The sequence below is a fragment of the Adiantum capillus-veneris genome, chromosome 3, assembly GCF_014529385.1.
Source record: "Adiantum capillus-veneris isolate H3 chromosome 3, ASM1452938v2, whole genome shotgun sequence".
NCBI lineage: Eukaryota > Viridiplantae > Streptophyta > Polypodiopsida > Polypodiales > Pteridaceae > Adiantum > Adiantum capillus-veneris.
This window is the reverse complement of record NC_140933.1, coordinates 29,727,615-29,743,386: the sequence shown is the minus strand read 5'-3', so window position 1 is coordinate 29,743,386 and position 15,772 is coordinate 29,727,615. Positions and strand designations below refer to the sequence as shown.

At 44.0% G+C, this 15,772-nt stretch overlaps 2 protein-coding genes and 1 pseudogene across 4 annotated transcripts in view; 1 reads left to right on the top strand and 2 right to left on the bottom strand.

Moving 5' to 3' along the window:
* Positions 1 to 1,609: 1,609 nt before the first annotated feature.
* On the bottom strand, positions 1,610 to 2,802 carry LOC147460672 (uncharacterized; annotated as a pseudogene).
* Positions 2,803 to 2,827: 25 nt separating this feature from the next.
* On the bottom strand, positions 2,828 to 3,471 carry LOC147460671 (uncharacterized). Its single transcript, XM_086503735.1, has 2 exons — positions 2,915 to 3,471; positions 2,828 to 2,834 (listed from the first exon to the last, which is right to left on the bottom strand). Exons 1-2 carry the CDS (start codon positions 3,469 to 3,471, stop codon positions 2,828 to 2,830), a joined length of 564 nt encoding a protein of 187 aa, XP_086359861.1.
* An 842-nt stretch (positions 3,472 to 4,313) lies between these two features.
* The window catches only part of LOC147460670 (oxidoreductase, zinc-binding dehydrogenase family protein), a 58,552-nt gene continuing 47,093 nt past the window's right edge, over positions 4,314 to 15,772 (top strand). Inside the window, exons 1-4 of one of the 3 annotated variants that reach the window (XM_086508392.1) lie at positions 4,314 to 4,826; positions 5,015 to 5,236; positions 5,336 to 5,427; positions 5,507 to 5,605. In XM_086508392.1, the coding sequence (XP_086364518.1) occupies positions 4,746 to 4,826; positions 5,015 to 5,236; positions 5,336 to 5,427; positions 5,507 to 5,605 (494 nt within the window). In that variant the 5' untranslated portion in view covers positions 4,314 to 4,745. The remainder of the gene's footprint in view (positions 4,827 to 5,014; positions 5,237 to 5,335; positions 5,428 to 5,506; positions 5,606 to 15,772) is intronic. The other 2 variants (XM_086508391.1, XM_086508390.1) reach the window with 2 other exon arrangements.

Sequence of the window (15,772 nt, the reverse complement as noted above, 5' to 3'; positions counted from 1 at the left end):
ACAAAGCTTCCAAGCTTTCTTAATCTCTCTACCGTTGAGAGCGAGCGAGCTATCGCCTCGAAGCTCTCAAAGCCATCGTGCTCTCCGTGGTCACCATAGCTCTAATACCAATTGAAGGGGATCGGGGAGCACCACAGACAGAGAGTGAGAGAGAGAGATGGAGACACACACAATGTGGGTGGGGAGACTCCAAAGAGTGAGCAGCCCCCTATACACTTATGCTATGTATAAGGTATACAAGTGGGCGCCTAGACTCTGGGTGGCCGGGCAAGGCACAGACGCCTATACCCCAACAGACACCATATGCGAGGAGCATTGTCGAACCTTACTCTATAACGGCCATGTTGGTGCTTTCTCCTCAAGACGCCAGTCATTCTTGTCGGCTTGGTGGGTTGAGGTTGGAGGCCTTGTGTCCCCTGACTGGGCACTTGGCGCACACCATGACTTAGGCGAGTTTGGGTAACATGTGCCTGTATTTGTCGAATGCTTCCCCTTGTTGGTATCTCAATATGCTTGGGTGAAAGAGTACTTGCAAGGATCTGCTTGCAAGCTTCAAGTTGTTGTTTGAAGGCCTCATACTGAGAAGAGCTATTCTCCTCTAGGCCACCTTCAATTTATTGAAGATTATGTCGAACATCATTGATGCATATCAACACCTCATGTTGACTACTAGTGCTACTAGAATGGACCTCCTCATTAGGTTGCTCTTTCACTATCTCATCATTCTCAAACATTTGATCCTCAACGCTCTCTTGGATCCCTTTGCCATAATCTCTATCCAATCTTGGAAGTATGGCACACAAATGTTTAAAGTGCTTAGTCGTGTGGCATAGATGTGTTTACAAAGGCTTGCAAAATCAGGACAATCACAATAGTTGCTTTGCAAGCTTACATGATATCATACTCCTCGAAGGGAACCACTTCGTATATTAAAATTTAATGTCATCTCACTGAGGGTGAACAAAGAGGAAGGATCTTCCTCATATTGTTGTAGAATTTTCTCCCCCTCTCGTAACCTTGTGGTCCGATGCTTTGACGATCCATATCGGTTAAAGCATTCCGAGTTAGCTGCAACACACCTTGTGCTTATTAGCCACCTATGTGGAGCAAGATCTTCTTAAAAAAAGGGTATAGTTACCTATTTCTTGTTTTTGTTTAAAGAATTCCAATAAAGTCCCCCCCCCCCCCCCCCCATGTAGGTTCCACTACTTGAGTCACTGACAAGGGCATGAATCAAATGCAAGATCAACTTGTCGATTAGGGCATTCAACAAAGTATATTTTATGTATTGCCACAATCTCTCGACCAAGTTTGTTGTATCCACATTCCCATGATTAAACATGCGACCAAACTTTGGCCACTTGTTGCGCCAAGGTCAATCGCTCCCACACCAACCATTCGTCACATATCTTTGCACGCTCGTGAACTCTGAGTAGTTTTGAAGGAGCCCTTGAAAATATTGCTCAAACTCTCAACCTCTGTGGCACTATGCATAAGTGCACACATGGAAGAGTAGAGATGTTCGCGCATTTGCTTTGGTACCTAAAGCAAAGAGTAAAGCTTCTTTGTTGCTTGAGCCCACGAGTAGCTATAGCAAATGTTAGAGTTCTTACATACCTTTGGGAAGGTTCTCCACCCAAGCTTTCTTAGCATGAAACCAACATAGGATGACATGACCAAGAACTTGTTGACGAGAGCCATGGACGTCATAAACCCAATAGTAAGGGTCCTCCTCCACCACCTTATGAATAGCCTCAAGATCCACCAGCGATTTATCAATAACTATTGATGTGGGGCACACATTACTCATTCTTGCAAAAATTTTCTTTAGGGTTATCTCAATTGCAATTTGTTCTTGGTCAGTTCTTGTGTCGTTGGTACATAGCATGAGCCATATTGGTAAAACTACACCATTTTGATTAGGCAAAACTGCAACATACAAAGGAAGGCCAAACACGTTTGTCTTGAATGTGCTATCTATTGCCCAAGAGTTGTGTGTAGAAAATCTCATGGCAATGTCTAGCATCCATTCATCTTGAATAACAACAATAAAGGGCCCTGGATTAGGATCTTGTGCTGAGGGATTATACGGTTGGCAATAACACACCTTCCCCCCGACTTGGTAAGTTGCAAACCTTGACCCACATAGCACTCCAATCATCAAGTTAGAAATCTTTCATGTGAAGACCAAAGAAACAATGTTACTATGTAAAAACAATTGCAATAATGCTTAATTTGTAACATAAATACGAGTCACCTTGATTGCGTATTTGGTAAGACATCATTGAAATCTCCCTTTGTATCATAAAAAAGCGATAAATTGCTTGGTCAATAGCCGAAGATCGCTCATAGTACAGCTTCTCTTTAGACAAAGACATTTTTGCGACATGTCTTGTTGTACCCACATCGAACAAATCTTCCATGCAACACTCAATAACATTAGGATGCATGGGTAAATGATACAAATCCTCTCTTGATCCAGGTATATGCCCCTCATGAATAGGGTAAGTGGATATGTGTGCAATCTTTGAGGCATGTCGATATTGAACTCTCACTTGGAAAGGACAACCACATCTCTTGGACCTTCTAAGCCACTTCACAGTCCCATTTCTACGAGTCGTTCTTCCTCTATGCATAAACAACTGTAGTTGTGCTTCCATTTTGGCTCTTAGATGAGCGAACCTTAACTGGCCTCACCTTGTGTTGAACCATAATCTCAATTAGAGCTTGCTCCACACATGAAATATCAACACTTTGATGTTCATGCTTCATGGCATCCTTAATAACTTTGGTGACATGCATTGATTTGTGGCACTCATCACTACCATTAATCTCTTTTTCACACCCGCAACTTTCCACAAGGGCCTTCACATATGCTACGGGTACCCCTTGTTGCTTGATGTCCAAACACCACGAGGCCTTCAAGTTTTTAATTGTATCTTCATAAGTGTGGTGAGAATTATTATCTTCACAAAAATGACATTGAATGATAATACTCTCCCATTCCTCAATGGGTGAGATTTTCAAATTTGGGGGAGTTGCCGTGCACAAACACCAAAAGCCTTCTACATCTGTCCTCAAACATAATCTTTCTTTCATTCTTCTCCACCTTTTTAGGTCAAGCATGCCACTTGGGTCACATACCTGCAATTCCTTTAGGCTTGGTAAATGTTCTCCTTGAAGTGCAAGCTTCATCAAATTATAACTCCATTGGCAAAAGGAGTAAAAAAACCGAGACACATACTTGTACGAATCAAGCGTGGAGAATCCATGTAGCCCATCTTGTTTCTCCAAGCCAAGAAAAGATGTGTCAAGCGAATCCGTGCATGGACTACAATACACTCTTTCCTCACTATCACTACAATTCTCATCATCTTCGTCACTAGTGGAGAAAGAACTCGAACCACCATTTGAAAGGGAATCTAACCATTGGAGGTTTCCACCATCTTGCACTTGAGGCTCAAAATCCATAAAATCCTGGTGTGCTTGAGCCAAATATGGGGTAATGGTACACCCCACCGAAGACGCTTGGCACTCCAAGTTCACAATATGTTCACTTGAAGTTGACACAGTTGTTCACAAAGGGATCACATGTGGTTCACTTGTGATTTGCACAGTTGTTCACAATGGGATCACATGTGGTTCACTTGAAGAACACAATTATGGCTGTAAGTAATTCACATGGAGTTCATGGTGGATAGTTCATGGAGAAGCGTGAGAGAAGGACGGGCTTAGAAAGTGAAGGGGCTAAGTAAATGGGCATGAAAGAGACTAGGAGCATTTGAAACCAAATTTTAGGTACTCATTCAAATTAGTAAATATCCCATGCTTTAATTGCCAATGATGAGGAAATGATAGGCCAACCAACTTGAATGGTCGGCCACTCTTTGCAAGCGTGTGATCACTTGGTTAAATATCACTTCGAGTTTGCTTCTTAGTTCACTTTTGAATTACTTTGGGTTCACAAAGTGATGAACGACTGAGATCTTGTCCACCTCTCAACTTTTCCCTCGACCATCGATCCGACCTCCAAAAAGGGGTGTCAAATAATCACGGGGCAAGCTTGGGCAGGCTGTGTATAACCAGCCTTAATTCGATGCGAACACACAGCTAAGGAAGCATTCAGTTTATCGTGTGTGAGAGTATGGGATACCAGCTGGAGAAAATTGATAAAATGATGGTATTAGTTTGGGAAGGAAAGAGGAAGGGTTTACAACCAAAGCCCAAAGGAAAGGAGCGGGGACGGGCGGGTCGGTCACTTGGAGGCCATGTGCTTACTTTCCTTTTTCATCTCTCTCTCTCTCTCTCTCTCTCTCTCACTCACACACACACACACACACAATGTTTGCAAGGGCGTCTTTCTCTCTCAGCTATTGACGCAGAGGCTACTCCGGTCTCTCTCTCTCTCTCTCTCTCTCTCTCTCTCTCTCACGACCTGCTTTCATAGGGATGCGCGACCTCTGCAGAGGAGAGAATCCTGTCTCGTAAGGGCTGGGGCTTACTCATGTAGCTTGTATGAGGCTGCCTCAGCAGAGCTCGCGAGAACAGAGGCTCAACCTCCTTCGTCTTTGCTGCACGACGTCGCTCCTTGGCCTTAGGCAGACCAATGAGTCTTTGGGATTGTTTGGGCATCTTGCTAATAAATGAATTTTTAAAAAGAACTCCCAGTAGTGGGATGCCCTTCCACTATCGTGTGTGAGAGAGAGGGAGAGAGAAGAGCTGATTTTTATGATCAGCGCGACAAGATGGTGAGAGCTGTTATTGGAGACGAGACATACGTGGAGGGTTTCATAGACTCGGTCTTACAATCTGGCATTACACTACAGGTAGCTTATTGATCTAAGAAAAAGAGAGAGAGAGAGAGAGAGAGAGAGAGAGAGAGAGACTTGCAAAGCACCCGTGACAACGCTAACATTTTTACCATGTTTAGATTAGACGATGTTTTCATTTATGTGCTTGGACACCTGTGTTGGCTTATGTGTACTTTTTCTCACATCCTTGATGACAAATGCAGTTATTTTTTCAGGTTGGGCTTGCAGTTGGGAGAGTAGGTATCGGATCAGGAAGAGATGCAGTGTTTGCTCTTATTCCAACTCCTCAAAACGAAGGACAAGAGGTGGCCCATCTGGAAGGGGAGTCTGCAAAAGAATTAGATAAGAGGAAAGGGACAAAGGGTAAATCTCCTGCTCAGAGCTTGCAAATTGACATGGACTGGGTGGCAGAGCATGCTCGTCAGGTAAGAAGCTAAACAGGAAAGTGTTAGTCTTTCGGATTTGTTCTGCAACTTTCTCCAACAAAGGCTCTAAACACTAAAATTTTATGGGTTTGCCTGTAGGTTTCAAAGATGCTTGTTGGTGGTATAAGGGTAGTGGGTTGCTTCATCCTTGCTAGCGAGAGTGTTTTCAAGAGCTCTGCAGCTTTGCTATGGTAGGTTAGAGCATACGGAAAAATTTGTCTTGACTTTCCCAAGCATGTGTAAACTTGTTTGTCATGTTTTTTTTTGAAGGCAGACATCAAAGATGGTGGCCTTGGCGTTGGACGCAAGCTTTAATAAACTTTCTCTTGACGATCTGTTGCTTATGCATTTTTCATTTAGTCCAAGAAGGTGCACTATCCTCAAACTGACGTGTTGAGTACTTTTTATGGAAGTCTTGATTGGGTAGAAGTGGGTCTACCCTTGATAAACTCAGTTAGATATGCTTAAAAGGCTTTATTGTTAGTAGAATCCATGTTTGATCAATTGTCGAAGTTGACTTGGGTTGTTTTGTAGATGTAATTGCGGACGATTACTCTTCTTTCAAGAAGGGGGGATGTCACAAACTGCTGATGTGTCAAACCACTGAAGATCCTAGCCAACGAGCAGATTCCGCCTGAGGGGCCTAAACCCCAGTAGAAGCAGAAGAAGATGAAGGCTACACCAACTTATAGATCCTCACCCGAGTGGCCCGTTATTAAAATGGATTAGGATTAAAAATCTTAACCCCCAACAACCTAGGGAACCCCGATCGATGGGCCTAAAGCAAATCAAGCGCGCGTACACACACGCTACGTAAAAAGAGATGACATGGCTAGCTGTACGGATGCCCGGGACTTATGGTGACATGTTGATGTGGCAACTATACAGACGCCGTTGCGCTCAGAATTGATGACGTGGCGCTGTTGTACGGAGACGCTAGCTTTTGGGGACGAGATGCTTTTAGACTTAATGCTTTTCATGTAACTGCTTTTGGATGGCCAAGGGCCTTTAAATATGTACAAGGGCTCATTCGTTGGCATTCTACCTGCGGGAGAAGCAGAGCAGAGCCGCACGTGTTGTACCTCGTTGAAGCAATATAAAGAAATACTAAAAGGGGCGTCGCAGTTTGGGGCCAGTGCACTCTCAGGATGCACTCTGAGGATGGAACTACGTCACTCCGTGTCTCGTGTGAAGTCTCTCTTTCAATTCAATTGTTTTGAAGTGCTTAAAAGTCTGTTTAGTCTGTTCTTTTCAGTTGGCACGTGGTGCTCGCCACGTTACGCTCTGTTATCAGAGCAAGTACTCGCTTTCAGCTACTTGCACAAACTGCCACAATGTTAAAATGCTGAATGCTATGCTTGATGTTGAGGGATTGTGGACGTTGGACGTCCCTGTGGGTACTAGGTTCTGATTGTCACGAGACTTTGATGACCACTAACCTTAGTTGTTGGTTTCTTTCCCTTGATATTTATTTAATTTTTGGGACCTTCTTTTTGAAGTCACAAATGGCCGGACATTGTATGACCATTGTGAAACGTCCAACAGCCGAAAGTTTCATCCGCAGCAGTAAAGGTCAGGTCGACACAAGTTGGTCGTGCCAATTGGCACTAAAATCCGAGTTGTAAAAGTATGTCTAGACTCAGCTCGAAGTCATTCAGGCCCACGCAACACTTGGTATTAGGAAATTAACTCAATAGAGCAAATGGGACACATGGCGGCTCCAGAGCTATTTGCCAGACTCATCAGCAAGAGGGGGTGGCCAAAATCGACGAAGAAGAGAGAGGGAGCTGATTTTGACTCCTTATGAACTCCAGTGTGTGTGAGTAGCGGGTGTAGGTGATCACAAGTGACAACTTTAATGGAAAACTTGCCTTCTCCTTTGATCTATGTAGCATGATGATTCCGCTCTCGTGCACCTATCTCTCCTTTTGAATACAGAATTATGATGCCCAGCTCAAAGCCTACTCATTTGTATGTACAATTGTGAGGGTTCATGCGCGATTGCTGAGGCAAGAGTCTCTTGTCCAGGTACTGGATTAGCTAATTGCTAATCCCCCGTAGGTCTAGGTTGTTTCGGAGAGATTTCACGGAAGAAATCTCGTCCGAATCACAGGGTAAGTACCCCTACAGGTGCAGGAGCTCGAGGGCTTGCTACGGATGCGACCGGCATGTGAAACGGAGCCCGAAACAATAAATTACAGTCTGCTGTGTATTTTTGCAGGTTTAGGGTTTTGACCCTTTTTGATCCCTAATAGCCCCAAGAACTTTGGAGAAGTGAGGGGATCACTGTACATGTGTCTTGGTGCATTTTCAAGCAAAAAACAAAGAATTTAGCGTGCTGCAATTTCTTGCCAGGCTTGGGAAAGTGCTCTAATGCACCGGGAATGAAACCGGCCCGTGGGGCGGTAGGCTTTGGCTCTCACCCGAAATTCTTTACTTTACTTTAGACACAGAGAGAGAGAGAGAGTACTTTGCAAAAGGAACCTGCAATGGGAATTAACACTTAAGCACACACACGGCTCGGAAGCTAGAATGCTCCGAGCAGACGCCGACAACCTGTAGGCCCCAAAAATGGCGCCCCTTTCGGTATTTCTTTATACTCTAGGAGGGTAAATTACAAAGAAGAGTCGTGGGAATCCTCTAACTGTATCCCGCTAGATACCACCCATGCTGGCAAAATTTCGGCACCGTATTAGCCCCAAAACTTGCTCGAAACTAATTCCCCTACTGGAACTCGCTTCTACTAGCATAAATCCTCTGATTCCTACCCAAAAGCAGTAAATTCAGTACGCTGTATTTATTGGTTTTTCATCTGTTTTCAGCCCTAAACAGCCCTCGAATTGTCGTCTAACAGTGGGGCACGGTTTCCAATGCTTCTAGCGTCATTGCTGTTGCAAAATGGTCCAAAAACAACGCGTACACAGCGCTGAAAACGCACCTGTTTGGTGAGGTTATGACCCTCACCGGTGCCTGCTTTGGAGTAGCAAGTAGCTACTCCTGTTCCTGCTCGAGGAGGCTCTTGCCTCAGCACAAAAGCATGAAACCACACAGCTGTACATCAGTCAAACGAAGAGCCCTCTTGTGGGGTATCACATAATTGCACATAGGGGGGGGAGAGAGCATTGTGTAGTGTGCAGGTCATCACTCCTAGCACCACATTGTACATAGAGTGGAAAGGAAGCACTCCATAGCTCTTAACCTGTGACAGCTCTTGCAAAATGAGGCCTCCCAGCTACAAATTCAGTGCCACTTCTTCATGCATGAGGAAAGTGCACAAAAATGTGCCACTTGGCATGATTACAAGCATTTTCTTGTTTCGGGGTTGCCGCCTAAAAATCTCCCGACTGATTGCCCAGTTGACTTCGCGGCAGAGTTGTAAAATGTTCCCCTTGTCATTCCGAAGGTAATGACACGAACACATTTCATGGCCCAAAATAGCAGTTTCCTAATTTTTAGGAGATGCTTTCGTTGGGCTCCCATTGGTCATCTGACCATCTATCCTCATTGGGTCCGCATCCAAAAGTGCAATGTTGCCAACTGTCGGATACTTTCTGTTGGTGATTACACCTTGACTTTATGCCTTTATTGAGTTCACGTCCTAGTATCCACCAACTTGCTAAGTGCGATGGAGGGACCTACATGATCTTGCACTGAGCCTAGACATCCTCTTACTATACGAATTCCAGTGCCGACTAACTTCCCGTCTGCGGGTGAAACTACCGTTCACATTGGCCATACAATGTCTGACCATTTGCAACTTCAAAAAGAGTCTCTAAATAAAACAAAAATTATTGGAAAGAAACCAACAACTAAGTTAGCAGTTGCCACGTCCTCGTGATATAGTTAACAACTGCTACGTCCTCGTTACATACCCCCCTCTTGAAATCGCAAACGTCCTCGATTGCATACTATAAAATACACGCCACTGATGATCTTGTGTTGTTAGCACTCTTTTATCATCGCATGTATTTGCAAGAAAGGTCGTAACACATAGATACAAATGACTTAATGAGACCTTCATGCTTTTGTCATTTCCATCTATTACACTGAATTCATATGTACCTTTGATGTGCTAGCCCTATCATTAGACCTCCTTTGCATACGTTGGGTTGGGGCATAAGTAGGTTGTAACCCAAAGGCTTCAAGGTAAAGCTGGTGACTCTGACAGTTCATGCTCTGCCATCCACTTTGCATTCATAGGCGGATAGTTCTTAAACTTCACCAAGTAGCGTCTTGCAACTTGTCCTTTAACTTTTCTGTCCTTATGTGCCAAGACTTGCTCAGGTACTAGGATCTCATCAAGTTCCTCAACTTTTGGCTGATCCTCATATGGCATATCTTCTGGCACATCACCCATGAAGGGTCTTAGAAGACTCACGTGAAACGCAATATGAATCTTCCACGCATCAGGCAATTTTAGTCTGTAAGCCACATCGCTGATCTTGTCAAGCACTTGAAAAGGCCCATAGTAACGCATATTGAGCTTAGGAAACAGTTGTTCCTTGCCCTTCATCTTCTTTAACCTTGCCTTTTTGAACCTTAACAATACCCAGTCACCAGGTGATAACAGCAATTCACGACGGTGACGATCAACAACCTTTTTCTGCTTTGCCCGAGTCTTCTCCAAGGCAATTTTAATTTTCTTATACATTTCATCCATGTTCTCAACATATCGATCTGTCTCAAAGATCTTGTCCTTTGTATGCAAAATGGGAGGAAATTTTTTGCCGCCTTCAACACTTTCAAAAGGTGCCTTGCCAGTCGACGAATGCACCGTATTATTGTACGCATACTCCAGCATAGGTAGATACTATTCTCACTTGCCGTTATTATCTGACACATAGCATTTCGACAGATCCAAGACAGTAGAATTAGCCTCTTCTGACTGCCCATCAGTTTGTGGATGAAACGAAGATGAGAACTTGAGCGTAGTGCCCATGTTCTCAAACAATCCTCTCCAAAACAAACCTGTCATGCGAGGATCACGATCACTAATAATTGATTGTGGCATACCATGGTACTTAAACACATTGTACATGAACAAGTGTGCCATCTGATCAGATTTTATCTTCTTCCTAATAGGGATAAAGTGGGCCTGCTTGCTGAACCTGCAAATAATGGTCCATATATTATTCCCTGTTGGCGTTCTTGGAAGATCAAAGATAAAGTCCATAGCAATGCTTTCCCATGGATTATCCAGAATCGGCAGTGGTTGTAACAGCCCTGGTGGCTTTTGCCTGTCAAACTTGACCTTTTGGCAAATCACGCATACTCGCACAAAGGCATCCACATCTCTCCTCAAGGTAGGCCAATAGAAGAACGTCTCTACCGCTTTAACTATCGCATCAATACTACGATCCCCTGCATACGGTGGGACATGACTCTGTTCCATGACCTTATGTCGCAATGGCCTAGTGACACAGTCTGCCATGCATCATCATAAAACCATCTTTGAGGAGGTAGTGCTTATGATGTTGCCCTTCTTGCAACTGTTTAAAGATCCTTACAAAATCTTCATCAATAGCATATTGTTCCTTTATGTCATCTAACTCATGATGATAAGGAATTGACACAGCTGAAATTTGTGGCTTCCTTGATAACGCTGAGCCACAACATTCTTCTTGCCTTCCACATGCATAATCTGAAAGTGGAACATAGAAAGAATGTTTGCTCATCGCATATGCTTTTGGGATAACTTTGACTGTGTCAAGAAGTATTGCAAGGTCTAATGGTTTGTTTGGACAACAAAATCAGCACCTAAGAGGTAGTGCTTCTGGTTAGAAAGTGCATGAATCACGGCCAAGAGCTCTTTCTCATAGACTTGCATAGTCCTCTTTGGTGCAAAATTGGCTTTTATAAGCTACTACCCGTCCATCTTGCATTAGCATTGCTTCGATGCTACTGCCACACGCGTCACACTGAACCACAAATGACTTCTTGAGATCAGGCAAAACAATTACTGGATCTGAAGTCAACTTTTCCTTTAAGAGACTAAAAGCTGAAATCCCTTTTTGGGTCCATCTGAAAGTGACCTATTTCTTTTGCAAAGCGTGAAGAGGTGATGCTATCTCTGCAAAATTCCTGATAAACCTTCTATAGTAGGAACACAATCCCAAGAAGCTTTTGACATCGTGCACAGTCTTCAAGTATGGCCATGTCTTGATAGCTTCGACCTTTGCGGGATCCATTCTGACACCATCCATTGAGACTATGTGGCCAGGAAAGTGGATCTCTTCCAAGAAGAATTCACTTTTCTTAGGATTGACAAGTAGCTTGTGACTGTGCAGCTCTTCGAACACAATGGTCAAGTGATGCCTATGCTCCTCTTCATTCTTCGAATAGACTATCATGTCATCGAAGAACGTCCCAACAAATTGTTGATGCGAGCGGAAAATCCGGTCCATCATTCTGTTGAAAGTGGCAGGAGCATTTGTTAGCCCAAACGGCATCACTAGAAACTCATAAAGACCAAATGTTGTTCTGAACGCAGTCTTGTGCACATCCTCTGGCCTTATGATCGTAGCCACTGCTAAGGTCTATCGTGCTGAAAATTGCAGCACCCTCTAAACAATCAAGAATATCATTAATCCTAGGAATAGGAAACCTATTCTTGATGGTATTCTTATTCAACGTACGGCAATCAATACACGTGCGCCATGAGCCATCCTTTTTCTGCACTAGGAGCACTAGGAAGCAAAAGGGTGAAGAACAGGCTGACTCAACCCCTTCTCTAATAACTCCTCAACTTGACCTATAATCTCTTTTTGCTGCGCCGCGCTAACCTTGTAGGGAGGTCTATTTGGTGGGCTACACCCTGGCACCAAATCTATTTGATGGTCCTCAGGTCTCTCTGGCGGCAATTGCGACGGTAATGAATCAGAAAAACAGTCACTAAACTTTTGCAAAAATGCTGATCTTTTTTTATCTAACACAGATAAATTTGACCGACAATTATATGAGACATCACGTTCAAAAATCAAGTACACAAAAAGATGATTCTTTATTACAGAAGTGATAGCAGAAGCAAATACAATAGGGACAGACTCCCCTTTGAGCTTTACATCCAAAACATGAGTTTTGTCCCTATGCTGAAGGGTGATCGTCTTGTCGAAGGCATCCAACACGCCATGTACTTTGAACATCCACGGAATTCCAAATAGCGCATCGCACCCTTCCAATGGCATGATATAAAATTCTTCTATGTCTACATATGACTGAACATGCAAACGCAGCTTTCTAATAATAAAAGTAACACACTCTGAGTGGCCAGGACATGCCAACCCTGCCTCTGCCGTGTACCCCATTTCTTCAGCTCTGATGCCCAGCTTCATAGCTAACTCTGGTGAGATAAAGTTTGCTTTGGCACCTGGAGCAAAGAAGATGAGTTCCGTCTGATCCCTAACTTTACCCCATGCTTTGTATAACTCGCTGGCATCTGTACTATGCCTATCACCCACCATGTCTGGCACCAAACCTGCCGTGGGTTTAGGCTTCTTGCCTTTTTGGTCTTCTTTATCATCTGAGTCAGCTGGTCTTTTCTTAATTGGTAGCAAAGTGACCAGGCTGCTCGCATATAAAGCATTTGTTTTCAACCATTAGGACCTTCTTTTCCTTGAGCGACTTACACACAAAAGGCTTCCTTTTCTGTTTCTTTGCTTGCGCTCCAGAAGTCCCGGCTGAGTCCTTGTCTTTGGTGGCCTTTTCTGACCCCTGTAACGCTTCAGGAGCCGTTTTCACAAAGGGCTTCTTCTCTGAATTTTTCTTTTGCTGACCTCCTTTCTCATTGCTCGGAAACCCACTGTACGCTTTACAAAACCTCCGATTGTACTCCAACAAGCTCTTGCATATAGCCGAAGTAAGCTGGTCCCAATCTGTCATGACGTCGGCTTCAAATTCATTTGACAGCCAAGCAGATGCAAACATTTGCTTGAAGTAGATCCAAGTGGCGGGTGCCTCTCCTTGCATTAACAATGTCGTCCACCATGTAAGCGCATTGTCTTTTAAGAAAGTGGTAGCTTTTCTGACCTTAAGAGGCCTCTGTAAAATTCCCTCCTGCATAAGTTGTATCAAACTGTTGGAGGAAAGTGAGCCTTTGCTTTATCCTCGAAGCCGCTGAAAGTGCTAAACTTTATAGTTGCACCTCCTTCTTTGTAAGCTTTCGGCTTTTCCAGTGCCCCCAAATTGTCATAAGGAATAGTCTGCAACATGGGCACTATAGTAGGCATCATCGGCACATCTTGGCCATTAACATTCTGCGTCATAGGTGCCATATCTGGTTGCTGTCCAAAAAAACCAGCCATGCCAAAATGACCCTGTGGCACCCAAAACTGGCCCTGGTTGCATTGAAAACCTTGTTTGTAAGGTGCAACGAAATGAATGTTTAAACTTTGCTCAAGATGAGTGCTCCGAACTGTGCTCAAGGTTCCTGTTTGTTCTTATGGAAGGGAGAGCCTTCCGTTCTTAATGAGAGAGTGCAATGATCACAAACAAAGTGAATGGACACTGTGCGTGCAAGTGTATGAGACTGAGAGATAGAGAGAGAAGAGAAATACGACACCAGAGACGTTGTAAAACCCTCCTCCGAAGGCCCCACTCTCGTCGGCGAGAGTGGTCTACTATTGATCGCACAAACCAGTACAAACTGAATGCATGCGACTGATGCAAATCTAGGCTGGGTCGATGTCGACGACGGGTATGACGAGACCAATCTAAGGGTTGAAATCTGCTACTCTTGTACTACTGTCCCAAAACGCTACTGGCTGAAATCTGAGGCTGAATGGCTGCTGTCCTCAAAAACGCTAATGATCTGAGACTAAAACGCTGATGTGGGCAGGCTCTTAATGGCTGAAAATGCTGGTCTTTAGGGCTGAAAATTGCGGGTCTTATCTGCTGAAAAACGCCAGCCAAAAGGGGGCGATTTGGGGATCTTGGAAAAGCTAGGGGCTGGGACTGTCCTTGCTGAGATGCTTGATGAAAAACGCTACTACTGAGAAGCTATGGCGAGGCTGGCTGATGCTGAAAACGCCGAGGCTGAAGTTCCTTTGCTTGGAGGAGAAAACGCCAGGGCTGAAATCGTCTAAGGCTGGGTCTTGCCGAGAAGTGTCTCCAGAGGGCCTGTTGCATGTGAATGCTTGATGCTCTCCTTCTTCTTTTGCCAATTAGTGCTAGCCTAGGTTTGCTTATATACAAACTTACTGAATTTGCCCTACCTACTTTCCAACAAAAGTCACTTAAAAATAATAAGTGAAAAATGTCAAAAATAGGGAAAATAGGCTAAATGCACTGGAAAATTCCCCTGAAGGATTCTGATGGGAATGCTTATGATCATGTTGTGTGCAACCAGAGGATATGCATCTACACTAAGTGTCTGGACATGCACGGTCTACGAATAGACTCACAAAAGTGCCAGATCACTTCTGAATCTAGACCGATTGGACTGACGGAACCCTTGTCGTGCTGCAGCTTGTCCACGGACACATAGGGTTGGATTTGTCACGTGACATCCCCTCCTTTTCAAAGTGAGGTACTGGTACCGAATTGTATGGCGTCGAGGGAGATTGCCAATAGCATCCGGAATCCTGAAAGGGACTCTTCACCGGCCCACTCTGATGTGTGGATCGTGCGGTACTTGAACTTCATAAAGGTCTGCAACGCTTGCTTCTTTGGGCCGCGCCGAAAGCGACACAAAGTCTTTTGTGGCTCCTTCAATGCTTCAACTTCGTCGAGAGTCATGCTTCTTTCTTCTTCAAGAATCTCCATGGCTGAAAATTCCTGAAACCACTTCCAACACAAGAACATGAACATACCTATTCCATGTAAAGTAAGTGGAAAAAATCTCGTCTTCCTCAAAGACTGTGCATGCAATGTAGCTGAACAAATAGACGGAGTGCCAAATGGTTCACCACACACACGCAAACAATGAGATCGAATCTTGTCGTGCTGATCTAAATCCATCAATTGTGGCAAAACACAACGGAAATGCCCATGCTTGGTGCTCATACTTTCATGTGCTCTTTCTACGAATGTGTCATGCCAAGGAAGAGACATAGAATGTGACTTCCTTGAATGCATACTTTTCAGCTTTTCATGAAAAATCCGCATACATCTGTGCTCATTCATGAGTGAAATGTGCTCAACGTACAATATGTCATGCCTAGGAAAAGGGATCACATATAGACGCTGATTAAAATACAGGAAACGATCACGAATGAAACACTCGAACAATGCGTGCGTACTAATCATGCAAACATATAATACTTCTTGAAACCGGCCTGTTTAATCCAAAAAGGGAGGTAGACCTTAGACTTAAACTTATTTGCTTTCACCCATTTAATTTGTCGCCCACTTTACTTGTACTTTCAAGACACAACAAAAGGGGAAAGGGATACAGGCTGCTAGATTGCACCTGTATGAGAAGATCGACACCAGACTCGCCCCTAAATTAGGCGCCCCTTGCGGTATTTCTTTATTCTTTAACAGAGGGAATAAAAGCTGTGGTTCCCTACAAGCTGCCCCGCACAACCTTGGCTGAATTTC

Bases quoted from the DNA above. Each gene is read 5' to 3' on its own strand.
- LOC147460671 (XM_086503735.1), bottom strand. From the start codon at position 3,471: ATGGATTTTGAGCCTCAAGTGCAAGATGGTGGAAACCTCCAATGGTTA.